General features: G+C 40.4%; 1 protein-coding gene across 1 annotated transcript; it reads right to left on the bottom strand.

Annotated features, from left to right (window-relative positions):
- Positions 1–281: 281 nt before the first annotated feature.
- Positions 282–14,906, bottom strand: LIN9 (lin-9 DREAM MuvB core complex component; the record flags this gene model as incomplete). The annotated part of the gene is made up of 8 exons (XM_010148543.1): positions 282–1,670; positions 3,908–4,005; positions 4,129–4,311; positions 4,649–4,774; positions 8,414–8,494; positions 13,384–13,485; positions 13,660–13,779; positions 14,773–14,906. Coding segments are annotated over 8 exons (950 nt in total), but the record flags the coding sequence as incomplete, so codon positions are not given.
- Positions 14,907–15,447: the final 541 nt, after the last annotated feature.

Here is a 15,447-nt window from a genome sequence, read left to right on the forward strand (position 1 = left end):
CGTCTTCTTTCCCAAAGAGACGGCAGCACCACGAAGCAACGGGTTAACGTAGTTCCAAAAGCGATCACGGGGACTGCTACCATGTTCTGTTGGGTCACGGGAGGTAATTTCTGTGGGTAACTCGGCAAAATTAGTGCTTTCTTTGTGATAGCCCCTATAAATGTCCTAAATACCTTTTAAAATGGCTACTCACCTTGTCCTCTTAACATCTGATTTTCAGCAATTAGATTAACTTGTCTGGAAAAAAAACCGACCCCAGACCGTCTGCAAAAAAGTTTGTGTTTTTGTGAAATATATCAACTCTCATAGGCCAATTTATTCAGTTACAAACTGCGCTGAGAATAAAAGATTTATGCATTTCTCTTAATTAACAGAACAAGTTTAGCTAAATAGAAACTCTGCACTACAGTTTTGCAGTGGCACAATACCAACACAGAATACAGAAGCATCTTTAAACTATACAAAAATTTTAAAATTGAAAATAATCCTGTTTACATATCCTTTATACATTAACATACAAAAGACCTCATTTAATGAGGCATCTAAACGAATCAAAACCATCTCTACAGCTATCTCTGAAAATCCCTTATCTGGAAACATTACACAGAAGCTTTACAAGACTATTTAAACAAACCAATACACACTTTTTACAGGATTAACATTCCCAAAGGTACTCATAGGCAGGTGGTCACTTTGTTTTTGCAGTTTACCTCACCGGTTATCTTCAGCGATTAAAAAAAATCTTCATATTTATATAGGCTGGGTATTGTTGGATAACCAGTAATCTCATTTAAAAGTTGTGCAAAACAAACAAAAAAATTGGAAAAACAGTAAGTTTAATCAGTCATTTATATAAAATACCAACTAAAGCGCTTCTTTTGCCCCGTGCGAAGGGAAAAAGCTGTAACCAATCTCTTACTGGAAAGTCACCAGTTAGGATTTTCTATTCCTTCATCAGACTCTTTCTATAAGTTACGATAAGTTAAAACGAGACGCTGACTGATCGACAGACCTGCCCAGCATCCTCACGTGCTTACAGCTTCTCTCTGCCGTCCGTATCCTGCTGCTGCTGCTTTAGATCGGGGACACCCGAGCCCCCCGCGCTACCTGGAGGAGGCCGAAAGGGCAACTCGATTCCTACGCCGAAGCGTAGCTTTACACAACAAAGACCTGCCGTGTGGCTACTGATGTGAGCCATTTCCTCTTCTCACTTCTAATGTACCAGGAGAGCCAGCAGCAAGAGGTGCGCGGAATTCGTCTGAACTTTGAAAAACTGAGTTCCGATTATACGAAAGCCTGTTTTCAAGTTTGTTATAATAAATGCAATTACTAAGAGATTACCAGTTAGCAAAACTACCGTATGTGAGTAACAAATGGAGAAATCTAATGTGTCGCGGGCCAGTAATGCTGGTTTTCTTAAGAAGCAGATATAATGTATCGAAAAGGGTCCTTTAAGAGGTTTTTTCTTTTCCCTTATTTTCTGGCAGTTAGGATATTTGGTGAAGCCTATGTAAAGGAAGAGGATTTTCCCCGAACTCCTTGCTGCACACCGGAAAGAACATTTTCAGTCTCTGTTGGTGTTATTGGCTGCAAAAGCGTGTAAATTTCCCATCTGGCTCAGCCCACTCTGAATGTGTGCAACGTGGATCTCAACGTTATTCTGAAAACAACTGCAGGAAGAAAAGAAGAAGAAAAAAGAAGTGTTAAAACCCCCATATTTAAGAGTTGTGCCTGAATATTTCTACAGTGAAAGTCAAGGTACGAACACAGCCAGTCTAAAAATTCAGATGAATCGGTACGTGCATCACACAAGGCGAATAGAAATGTGTGAAAACAGCATTTGCACAAACAGCTGCGTGAAGAGTTATGGACTCGGGCACATGAAAGAAGGCTTTGACGTGACCAGAGTTAACGAAATAAAAGTATTATGAAGAGACGCTAAAATGCCCCAAAATAAGTACAGTGAAACGCAAAGATCATCACCTTCTTCATGGTGTACAGCCTCTAGCTGAATCCACTCCAGTGTGCAATTTGCAGTGTTCCTTGTACAGAAGTTTCACTAATGTTTGGGGTTTATTTTTGGGTTTACTAATGAAAAATCCTATAAACCAGCATTTCTCAATAATTATTTTTAAATTCAAAGGCCATCCTATCATCTTTGAAAAAAACCTAAATGTGTGCAGCCTCCCATTATTAGGTAGCAATACAAGTGGTCTTTAAGTTTACATAGTTTAGAAAATTTAAATTTAATTTTGCAGCATTATAATTATAAAAAAACCCATCCCGGTCACAAATTGCTGGAGGATGCAGCGTACTCCTGACAATTATCACCCCATTCTTGCTACATTTATAATGCTTTCTCAGGCACCTGCTTGTGACAACTGTTGAAAAAATGGCCCATCCAGAGTAGATGGGCCTTTGATCTGGCACAATACGGCTGTTCTGCTGTTTCTTGGTTTAAAATATTGCCAGTGGAAGCTGGTCAGAAGTTACAATTGTCTCATATGCCAGCTTTTGATATTTACAGAGAAGGGGTTGAATAACTATGCAAAAAGAACACTGACATTGTACTGTGCTGTGGTTTAAAGAGCTCATACTACATTTAGAATCATGGAATCATTTAGGTTGGAAAAGACCATTAAGATCACCACTTTCAACCGTTAACCCAGCACTGCCAAGTCCACCACTGAACTGTGTCCCTAAGCACCTACACGTCTAAGTCCCCTACACGTCTCTTCAGTACCCCCAGGGGTGGTGACTCCACCACCTCCCTGGGCAGCTTCAAGTAAGAAATTTTTCCTAATATCCAATCTAAACCTCCCCTGGCACAACTTGAGGCCATTTCTTCTTGGACTATCACTTGTCACAAGAGACCAACCCCCCCACCTCTCTGAACCCTCCTTTCAGGTAGCTGTAGAGAGCGATCAGGTCTCCCCTGAGCCTCCTCTGCTCCAGGCTGAACACCCCCAGCTCCCTCAGCCCCTCCTCACAGGACTTGTACTCCAGACCCTTCCCCAGCTCCGTTCCCTTCTCTGGGCACACTCCAGCCCCTCAGTGTCTTTCTTGGGGTGAGGGGCCCAAAACTGACCCCAGGATTCAAGGTGCAGCCTCACCAGTGCCCAGCACAGAGGGACAATCCCTGCCCTGGTCCTGCTGGCCACCCTGTTCCTGATGCAGGCCAGGATGGCGTTGGCTCCCTTGGCCACCTGGGCACACTGCTGGCTCACATCCATCCGGCTGTCGACCAGCACCCCCAGGTCCTTTTCCCCCAGGCAGCTTTCCAGCCCCTTGTCCCCAAGCCTGTAGCGTTGCAGGGGGTTGTTGTGACCCAAGTGCAGGACCCGGCACTTGGCCTTGTTGAACCTCACACAGTTGGCCTGGGCCCACCGATCCAACCTGTCCAGATCCCTCTGAAGAGCCTTCCTGCCCTCAAGCAGGTCAACACTCCCACCCAACTTGGTGTCGTCCACAAACTTACTGAGGGTGCACTCGATCCCCTTGTCCAGTCACAGGTAACTGGCCCCAGTACTGAGGCCTGGGGAACACCACATGTGACCAGCTGGTCTAGGTGGGATTTCAAATTCTGAAAACCTTCAGAACTTATTAGGTGTCATAAATGACTGGAGAGCAAGAAAGTCTAGTTGTTGCTGCATCATTTTAGCACTTTTGTTTCACTTTTTTATTTAGTTTTTTTTTAATCAGGTTACTTCACTGCTAGGTTCAAACAGAAAACTGCTAATTTCACACTCCCTTTAAGCAGCTCCTTTTTAAATGGGACCATTCCTATAAGTAAAAGTTGCCAGATTAAAACCCTTAATTATAATCAGTGTTCACCTCTAAAATACAGGAAGAATTGCTTGCTGGCACAAAATGTGTAATTAAGAATTAAATATTCAAAAAGTAATACCTGATATTTGAGGAGTCTATTGAATTCTTAATGTCATTTAATGAATCTGTTAGGGATTTAAATTCAAAGGAATTCAGGTCACCTCCTTCTGCCAGACACTGTAGGAGAAGAAAACAAAATGCGTTCTCACAGTTCGGCACAAAGAAACTGACGGAACCTCAATACTATGTATTTTATGAGAGAAACTGTTTGGTTCCCCCCCCCTTCCCCTAACATTTTACCTTAATCTGCAGTAATATTGCTGTAAGTCTGGAGATAAGATCAGTTAAATTTTCACTTTCAACACAAAGCTGTCCTGTGGTTGAGGAATTTGCTTGCCTGACGATCTCCTGAGCCTCCTCTTCACATCTACGCCTCAGATCTGTGGGTTGGTCTGCAGGCTGAAGGCCTTGGTCAGGAGCAAGCTGCATGGACAAAATAAAGAGGAATGAAGAATGAAGATCTCCTTTGCATTTAGTGTACGTGTGAGATGACAAATTACTTCAAAGGGAGTTCACAGGTACATAGCACACAGTGTTTTTTCTTTATGTACATGCACTTCTCTTTCAAAACTGACTACTGGCATCAGCAAAAGTGTCTGCATTCTGATAAAAGAAATGGGCAGACAGGGAGAGAGGAAGAGAAGTTTCATTTCAAAGTGCCCCCTGCCCCACCTATGCCCTATTCCCAGGAAATTCTATTGGATTTGGACTTAGGTTAAGCAAACCCAACAAGTAGATACAGATTCCCACAAAATCTTACCTCGTAACAATACTGTTGAACTTTATGCAAAACTTTATTTAAATCTTTGTTTAGTTGTTCTAGATCTAGAACAATGGTTGCGTATCTCCTCTGAAACTCAATGCTGATTGGCATAGAATAGGATTTCTGTGGAAAAGACAAAGCATATTAAAGGCAAGGCAATCACAGAATCACACAATGGTTTGGGTTGGAAGGGACCTTAAAGATCATCTAGTGCCACCCCCCCTGCCATGGGCAGGGACACCTTCCACCAGATCAGGTTGCTCAAAGCCTCATCCAGCCTGGCCTGGAACACTTCCAGGGATGGGGCATCCACAGCTTCTCTGGGCAACCTGTTCCAGTGCCTCACCACCCTCTCCGGGAAGAATTTCTTCCCGATATCTAGTCTAAACCTCCCCACATTCAATTTAAACCTATTTAAACCTACAGGCAATACTGTACCATATATCCTCTGAAGTCATCAAAAGGAATTTTCTCTTGAAAACAGTACTGAAATATTTGAAATCCCAGTGTTTAAATAGAAAAATGTCAACAATCAACATATTAAAACCTAGTATTGCTATTTCAAACTCCAAGTGACAACTGCGTGGTAGGTACCACGCTTTTATTCCCTTCATGAAGTGCTATAACGACCTGCAACGACTGTGATCTGACCTGCTTGTTTCTGCAGTAGCTGGGTATGGCTTCTCTCCCCTGCACGACCAGCACACTATCCTGTCAGCAGGAGAACAGTACAGGAGGCCAGCACGGCCATGGCCACCTCTGCTGCAGAAGGTGCTACGCTCCTTCTGCTGTAACCAATAGCTCTCTCTGCCAAAGAGGGAAGTTTGCTGCAGAGTTTATGTTTGGTAATGTAAGTATTTAGGGTTAGCACAGTTTTCTACTAAATATAAACACTAGAATACAGTACTTTTTTCTTACACTGTTTCCAGAAGGTGTCTCAACACTGTTTGGGTGATGTTTATGAAATTGAAACAAAACATAAAATAGATTGTAAAGTTTCCTCCACAAATGGCCTCTTGCAAGGTAAGCAAGATGTATTTCCACTGCTTCTCAGCCCCATACAGGTACCTCATGCAATCAAACCTGTAGCCATAGGTTTTAAACCAAAAGATGAAGCCAATTGCAAAGTCCAGAGCCTTCATTAGGAGGATCCAGGTTAAAAAAAAAAAAAAAAAAGCAAAACCGAGGTTTCGGTTATCAGTTCAGAGGTTTCAGTTCTAAGTTCTCCATGACACCTGAAAATGTTTGTAGGGCTTTACAAGTCTGACTACCAAATTAACAGGGCTTTTAACTAACACCACAGCTTCAAAATTCACTCAAAAGCAAAGGACACACCAGCATATATTTGACATAGTTCCTGGGGCTGTGCACGTTAAGTAACCAGCCGTGCCTCTCAGAGCTCCTCCAGTGGCCAGCGCCTCCAGAGCAGCCTGGGCTGCTCCCGGCTAGCTGCGAAAGCCGCAGGCAGTTGTGAATTCCCCATCCGAGAGGAAAGGCTAAGGTCATTCTATGTCAGTGATGATGCAAGAAATATTTCTGAGCACCAGCACTATTCCTGATGCAGGAGCAAGCCGGGATCGGGAAACACCGGTGAACAGCTGAAGTGGCAGACAAAGATGGATGCCTTCGTAGATGGAAACAGAAAACATCTCTGTCACTCGGCATCGACATGCTTCTCTGGCATGACCAGCATCACCTCTACCTTGTCTTTATCGCAGGCCAAGTGAAAAAATGAGCTAGCCATCCTTTATATTGAGATTTGTTTATCCAAACGGGTAGCAGATAAGCATTTACTGGTATATCTACACGATAACTTATTTATAGCCTGTAACCAAGACTAATAGTGATGTCAAGATGCTTTACTATTAATAAGCTGTCCTTTGAGAAAAAGGAAATAGCAAATGTGCAGTTGTATGTTTAAATGGCTCCTCTGAAGGCATCCCCCTGCCTCAAGCTTGCCAGATAACAACGGACTACATTCAGCACAGTTCTGATCTTGGCCTGTTCCTATATTGGAACAAGTAATTAAAAAAAGAAAAAGCCTCCACAAAAGGATTGTTTTAAACCAAACAGTGCTGTTACTTTTAATAGTGGTCTAACAATTATCAAATCACAATTGTATGAATTGCTATCATAGTCTGGCAATTAAGCGATACCTGAATGACCTCAAAGGATTCTATTTTATTCACGTTCAGGGATGTTACTGATGTTCAAGTGAATTGGTGCCAGAAAAAGATTTTTGTTCAAAGAAAATACATTTTAAAGGAGAAACAACAGCCACTCAGCAGCACAAACGTAGATGGGAATGCCCAGGGACAAAGAAGATTAGAAGACAGGCTAAGAATATGGCCCAATAGAAAGGTGTCACACCCTCTATTTTTATCAGGACAGCCTTGAATAGTACCGGAGGTTGCTTTATGATCGCTGGTTTACAAAGGAAACAGTGCATGGGAAGAATTTCAAAAGTATCTCAAGTCCTTATCTAGGCGACAACAGAGATTAAAAAAATACCAAATTTAATGTTTATTTCTAGATCCCTTTCTTCCCTGTTGCTTTTTTGTTATTTTCCTTGATATTCTTATTCCACAACACAATTTATGACTTAGTAGCTGAGTGACACTTTAATATATCTGAGTGACATATTAATATCTGGATTCCTGCCAGAGGAAGGCTACTGCAATCCCTATGGATTTCCTTATCTATGCAAAAGTACTAATATTGCAGTAAAAACGAAAAGGTTTTTAGTTTAAGAGGAGTTGGTGATTTTTCTGTATCACAGTTACAGCTGGCAGTAGTATGTTTTAATCTTGCTTCTTTTTGCATCTATTTTAATTATTAATATGTGAAAGTAAAAGACAAAACATTTGATGCACAGGAAAAAATCATAGTAACTGAAGTGATACAAGGTTTTGAAGAGCAGCAACACCGCACAAAAAGTTAAGCGACATAGGGATGGGGCAGTAGGAAGCAGAGTAACAGAACACGCACATGATCTCTGAAGGGACAAAGAGAGAAATGGTACCATAATAAATCAAATCCTTCAACATTCAAATACCTTATGTTTTAAAAAAAAAGAGCATTTTTAGTTTCAAGAAATATAAGGGACTCGTCTACAATCCTTTACCCTTCTGTCTGTATGCTGCAGAGACAACTGAATGGATGCTAGCAGAAGGTTGAGACTGACAGCTTTCCACTCTCAAGCTGATGGATAGCCATGGGTGGTAGAGGAGGCATTCCTATCATTTTGATTTACTGACTGATGATTAGATAAATCCGAGCGAGAAAAACTATTCTGCTGCTAATTAATGCTGGAGCTGCTTTGGTACTGTAATTTTAAATGCCGGTCAAGGGCGCCCAGAGCTTTATATAGAAAATCTCTGAACCAAGTTATTGTTTCAGCCAGAAAGCTGAATAAATAAGTGCCTACCACCCGTAAAATAAAAATTTTATGAATGTCTTACCATCCAAACTCGGACCCAAGATTCTCAAAGTACATGGCATTTCCTTACTTTGTGTGTGAACTGCCATAGGCTATTCCGATGTTAACATGAATGAGTTTCCAAAGCATAATGCTTTCAAAGGAGAATCCTGTTTCAAACAACTGACCTCTCTGACTTTGCTTTACACAAATAATAAAAAAAATTCACATTACAGAAAGTGATAAAATACAGATTTTATCTAGACTCTAGTTTTAATTGTAACTACCGGCATTAGCTGTTAAATCATATCCTGTTTTAAGAACTGAAAAGAGAACATTCTCACCAGCTTTTCTGCTTCTGTATTCATCTCTCTCAATTGTTTGATGTGTTCCTTCTTGATCATAAGGATTTTCGATAACCTGGTCTAAAACAAAGGAACTATTTTTAGAATGAATAGGTCCTTAAGCAGTTTTGAAATGCCATAGAAATATAAGATAATAAAATGTGTGTTTCTATCATCATTTTACCATACATTTCTCAGTTGTTCATCGAGTTAAGATGCAGAAATAACAATTAATTACAATTAAATGATGGATTTTCCAGAGATTTTTAGAGCATTTTCAAGTGCCCTAGATTGGAGGATGCTAAAATCCATCAGCTGAAATTCCCTGTAGGAAGACTAATACAATTTATGGCCAGCTAGAGGCTGAAGAATCAAGAATCTTCTTTTTTTTTGCAGCCTGAAGGGAAGTGAAGGGCATTATCATCACGTACTATGCAATTAATATCTCTCACCTTACCATACCTTTTTTCACACAGTTCTCAGCTGTGCCCTCAACCGAGCACCTGCCCTTTGTGTGCACTCCTGTGTTAAACCTGGTATAAAGACTGGATCTATTTTATATGGAACAACTCCGGGCTTTTCCATCTCCTTCTTTCGTAATGGGAATACCCTGTTTCTGCTGCCCTTGGGACCTCGCAGGCTCAAGTGGAAAGCACTGGGAGTGCTCTCAACACACACATCGCTCCTAAAACTATTCATGCTCCCCAGGGCCCTTAGAGAAACCCCAGCTCCGCTACAACCAGCAACCATTTTATTACTGCTGTAAACAGAGCCAGGATTCCAGTTTTTATAAACTGCAAAGGGGTTAAACTGCATCCTAGTAGTGCAACATGGGACTGGGAGAAATAGGAACTCCGAGTTCAACATACATCTGCTTATATATAATCTCCTCTATTGATTTTCAAGCTCAGTCTTAAAGCAGCCAGGTTTCTCACCTGCTCAAGTCCTGATGGGAAATTGTTCCAGGACCTCCTTCAGCTAATTATGAATCTTCTTGGAATTCCTTGTTAAATGAATCCTTGTTCACTTCATAGCAATTTCTTCTGCAAATACTGTTTTTCAGCTAAATAGGCTCTCCCCTCCTTGTATTTATCCCTGGCAATGAAGCGTTTCTTCTCCACCGTTCTTTCACTAGATTAATCGCCACACAAGCCTTTCCAGTCTCCTCTCCCTCCCATAAAAGGCTCTTGAGCTCCTAAACTCTTGTGGCCCTAGCAGCATCTTTTTTCCATTCACTGTCATCCTCCCTGAATGTCAGCAACAGGAAGCCTGTAACCAGTATTCCAAATGACAGACCTGTAAAGCGGCGTCAATACTTCTCTTCCTACCACAAATGCTTTGCCAGATGCACGTTACGAACAGATGGCAAGCCACGGTCAGATGCACAGAGGCAATACTGCATATCGCTCTTCCAATTCTAGCTGCTCATTTCTGTCCTTGTGCTGTCCCCACGCTGAGCCAGCACTTGCGTTTTTGCAGGTACACGAAGAACCCAAGCAATAATGACAATAAAATCAGAAAAGGCAAGGAAAAAAGTTTTAAAGTTGTTACTCATCAGCTGGATTCTCTCTCTGACGTAGTTTCTAACACATCACACAAGTGCTGACATTGGCAAAAAACCACCTGGGAGGAAGGAAAGCATTGTACACCATCTCCCACTGCTGCCAGAAAGTTACTCGTCAAGCTCTGCTGTCATCACCATTCAGCAACTGCCCGATGCGTCGGAACCCTCCGCCTTGATGAAGATGATGAGTCCCCAACTTAATGCAACATAGATTTTTTGTCCCCAAAACGTTCAAGGTATCTGGTGCTTAACTTCTACGCTGATGTCCAGACATACTCGAGGATGCAGGGCCCTCGTTCTGCAGGTCACGAGCTTGGATTTTATATCATATTCACCCTATTCCCCAGATACGCTCCAGTGAACAAGATAATCTGACTCTCTCTACAAGCAATGCTGACCTTTCACTGTATCTATGATGTGTACCAACCTTCTCTCGTTGGTACGCTTTATTGAATAGACTTACACTGTGTTTGCCAGTCTCACCAGTCAGTACTTCAGCTCAGCTCTATTTTCCTTGAGAAATACTTGTTTAACAGCTCTATTTTCAGCATAACTCATCCTGTGTACTGTTACAGTTCATAGTTCTCATTAAACTCGAAATGAGATTTTAGTACAGTGCTTTTCCACGTTAAAAGAGATGACAGAACCACCCAACCAGTATGTTTAGATTTCATTTTTAGTGGAAATCTTTGAGATTTTTAGTCAAAGGAACCTGTACAAGAACACAAGCACTTCAAAGTAAAGTGGGCAATAACTGTAAGTATTTTCAAACTTTTCATGAACACACAATTGTCAAAAATCCATTTTTAGACTTTGTTCCTCCTGCATCTGCGAAGATCACAGCTTTTCCCGCAGGGACCAGGAAGACAGCCATTCCCTTCCCTGACCGCGTTGCATTCAGACGCCCCCTCTACTGGAGGATGCAGCAACCTTGCCAACAGCCTCTTGCCTCCCAGCCTGGCTCCCTCCCAGGCTCGGGTTTTCCCAAACCAAACCAAGCAGGAAGGGGTGAGGAAAAAAACAAAAGGGGGGGGAAAAAAAAAAAGCGCTGTAGCTGAGTGCTTGGAAACACACCTTCCAAACTTTGATACGGACTAGAATGTAATCTATCGATTTTGACCTGCAGTATAGTCTGTAACGTATTTAAGGATACATTACATACTGCAGGCAAGCAGGAGACACTTATTTTTAAAAAAATGATTGCTTGTTTATGGTTAACTTTATCCTTAATATCACTATATTAATTTTTGAGCCATTCTTTTCCTAACACACATGTTTGTCCACAGTAAACCCAAGACCGAATAACAGTCTCTGATGCCAAAATGTAAACACAGAGAAATTAACATACAGATTTAGAAAGATTAAGACTCACCACTGTAGAACTACAATTAAAATAGCTGTTACAAGACCCGGTGTTTGCTTACAACTCCAAGTTATATGTAAAGAGAATATCCCTAACATTCATTTGTCAGCGTCTGCACGTGATTTAGGCTACACCTCCTTTTGTTCCAAATTAATTTCAGAACCCCTATAAAAGAGAACTAATGGGCTGGGTTGCAACCTTATTCCAGGTGTGCTGCATTTTTTCTGTTTTGTACAAAATAAAGTTTTTCCATGAAATTGGTTACTCATGGTATCATAAATAATTGCCTGGCAATAATTCTCCAGAAAGTTTTCTTTGACTCAAACATTTTCTAATAATTTATTTCCTGAATCAACATTAAATTAGCTTTGACCTTTTTACTGTACCAGCGTATAAGACAGGCTAGAACACCTTTAACAGTCCCCTTTAACCTAAAAATACATCTGGACTGGTGAACGCAGTTCAGTCAACAATCGCATTCACCAGTCTCATGTATTTCACAACACCAGATTTAGCACCATCCTGAAACTTCTAATAAAAAAGTGGATGCTTAAAATGCTCGGCTTAAAAATAATGCACGGTCCTTCAATAAACGTTTTCTTAAGCCTTGTGGCTTTTTATTAAAAACCTGGACAAAGTATTAAGTTACTCACATAAACAGATGCCAAAAATCTGTCTTGATTTTGTTCAAGATCCTTTGACAATCTTCAAGCAAAAAAGCCTGTTAATGTGGTATCTTTGCAAAATGCCACCATTTGTAATCCAAGCAAGAGGCCTATACTTTTAAAGCTCAGATTTCCTTACAGCGAGTAATGAAATACTGCCAAATATGACTGGGAAATCACACATTTTGAGAGTTAAATTACAGAATGCATATCATAAACCGACCACCTTGGTGCAGTAAACAGTTGTGAAGCTCCATACACCTCAGCCACCCAGTTTGATTGGTCCTACCCAATGACTCAAGCTGGAGGACAGCTGCAGGCACAGTTTAGCAGCATAAACAAAGACCGCATCTTTTGTGTATTTCAATTTTTAAATTCATCTTACAGCAACTACATCTCTTGTAAACTTTCTTAGCTAAGCTCGATGCCAAGCCACCTTTTTCAAAATTAGCTTCATACAATAAGTTTTCCCTAAAAAACCTGAATAGATAATTCTGTCAAATAAAATTCATCATGTTGAATGGCCAAAATATTGGTGTTTCCTGTGAACTAGACACAACTTGATTCTTCTGACCAGTTACATACACTTTGAGAGGCGTTGATATGATTTCTCAGTTCTTAGTATTTTAAGCAAAGACATTCCAATCTCTGTTAGCATGTTCAAAGCAGCCTTCATTGTTAAAGAATTCCGTCACAGATCTTAAACTAAGACATGGGCAATTACATTGTTCCATCATCCCAAAGAGTAACTTGCTCTGATGAGTTTTGATATTCAATGAATCCCAGCTTCCTAACATCACTCGTCCATGCTCTTCTGAACTGATGTACAAAAATCACTGAGGAATTATTTCATAAAGATGAAGACAAAAACTACGTTTTCTTATCTATACCATGAATGTTTGCTTTCAGGGAAAAGAGTGCTGCTTGTCTTCTCCAAGAGGGTAGGCCATTACAGAACATAAAATACAATATTATACAATATATGATAATGCACGTAGGCAAATGTTCTTTGTATAATGCAAGTATACGTTAAATAAAACAAGCCTTAATGCAACACAAAGTTTGCAAGCAGAAACAGTATCTTTTTTTAGACCAAGTGGTAGAGCTGGGTAAAATAAGACACGCCTGTGGAGACATTAGCCCCTCCTGTGGTCTGAGCCCCTCCTGTGGTCTGAGGAGTAGTATGTCTCAGCGCTTATGAACAAGTGAGAAAATTAAGAAGGCACATTGGGAATAAAACCAAATATTAACATCTTTTCTAAAGTTAATTTGGACATCACCAAAATCCACAGAAGGTCATTTAACTGCAGAAGAATTAGCAGAATAACCACAAAAAGGACAACACACAACAAAATTAAGAGTTGCAGTTAACACTTACCACTTGAATGAGGAATTCTACCGGAAAGCCTCCTAGTGTTTCACTATCTGTGCCTGAAATTTTGTTTTTCCATGAAGATTGTCCCAATAAAGGGTCATTGTCCTATACAAGAAAGAACATGTAATTTGACATCTTATTTTTAGAGAGATTTGCTAAAATTGTTATCTTGCTGAATAATCTCAGAGAATTAATCTCAAATCCTGTTTAAGGTAAGAGCTTCACTACGTATCAGAAAATATTTCAATCATTAATGTTACATGAAAAAAAGTAACGTACTGTAATTGGAGACTGGAGCGAAGGTGTATAATGCAATCGGGGCGGGGTCACGAAGAACCTTGAAGGCCGTTGTTTCTGTCCAAAGGCAGCGATTGGCATGGTTTCATGAGGTTCGTTACTCTGTAAGACAGGAAAAGGAAGGATATACTTCAGCTGTCAGATTAATTTTACACACCCTTTGGAATACAGAATTTCTGGAATCTGGACTAGCCATGCCCAACCACGCCCCAACCCAACAACGTTTTGAATCACGTTTTGCTTTTGGGCTAGCAGAGCTTCAAAATCATATTCCATTGCTGGAGTTTTCAGTGTGTTACGGCATCGCATCAAACAAAACTTGCAAGGATATTTCAAAAATTCTGTTGGCCAATTGCAGACAAATCATGTCTGAACAGGAGTTTCACAGAGGCTCCAATCTCAGATCATGACAGAGACTAGACAAATTATGGGCCCTTAGTAGATTCAACACTACACAAGATACAGGAGAACATGCGGACTTCTGAAACGCTTGTGATCTAGGCTGACTGTTTGGCAGGACCAATTCCTGGAGCTCATTAACCGATACAAAAGACTGAGCTAGGAAATAATCCCAATTGCTTCGTCAAAGCAACATCCCCACCAGTAGCTTCATTACCATAAGAAGTTTCAAAACGAGGTTCAAGCAACTCGTAATATTTACTTGCAACTACCACAGGCCTTTCTGAACTTTGGCAAATTACAAAGGGCAAGTTTTCTTGATAATTTTCTGTAAATCCTGCCAGGAACCCATAGCAGAATTTTCTTTGAGATCTTACACTACTCATTATATTTTTTCATATTAAACTCAGGCTATTATAATAACCTACAGTAATATGTCTGTTAAATTATTCCAGCCTGAGCCATTATGTATTTATCATAGAGGGTTATCCTGTTCCATAAAACCATACACAGTAGAATCTCATTCCCCTGGAACTTCCCATGCATCTGTTACGCTTATTTCTACTTTACAATAATACCTCCTGGACGTAATATTTTGGATTTTCTAATTTTTGATTAAAGCATACAATTGTAGATTTAAAGAATTTAATTTTTTTTTCATTACAGGTGTTTTAAGAATGTGTCATTAATACTTACAAGAACTTCATAATCTGGGACCGTGTGTGTTCCAAGACCTGCCCTGTCAAAAGTCACCCTGTACGTGGCATTAAGAGTATCTACAGCGTCGATTTGTCCGGTGAACAGTCCATCATGGACACCTCGCAAACGTGCTTTAAAAAAACCCAAAAAAGAACAACAAACCAAGCATTATAATGTTCTGATACCATTGAGAAAAACAGACTTAGTATCTCTTTGCAAGCAACCCTTTATATGTATATTTAAAACTCACAGATTAAATGAAAAATAAAAAGTAAACACAGAAAAATAATTGTATGCAATAGAAACCCTACCCAAATTTTTGTCACATTTATCTTTGCAAGTCAAGTATTTCCTGAATCTAATCTTTAGCACTGCAGTTATGTCTAAATAAAACACTATTTAATACCCAATACCTTCTGTCAGACAGCTTTTGCAGGCAAAAATCAGTTTCTGGATGATTTTGCATACCATTTCTCTTTGATTACTTCCACTGATGACTGCATATTTAGCAAAAGACAATGAGGAGTGTAGCTCAAGGACACAGCTCTGGGAGAGTGAGGAGAGGCAGTGTTGGGCATGCCTGCTCTTCAGCAAGAATTAAAGGCGGCGTTACTCAAGAACGCAAAAAACAATTGTATTGGGTTTGTGTGGCGTGTTTTGGTAGCAGGGGGG

Source organism: Eurypyga helias, unplaced genomic scaffold (genome assembly GCF_000690775.1).
Source record: "Eurypyga helias isolate BGI_N326 unplaced genomic scaffold, ASM69077v1 scaffold17813, whole genome shotgun sequence".
NCBI lineage: Eukaryota > Metazoa > Chordata > Aves > Eurypygiformes > Eurypygidae > Eurypyga > Eurypyga helias.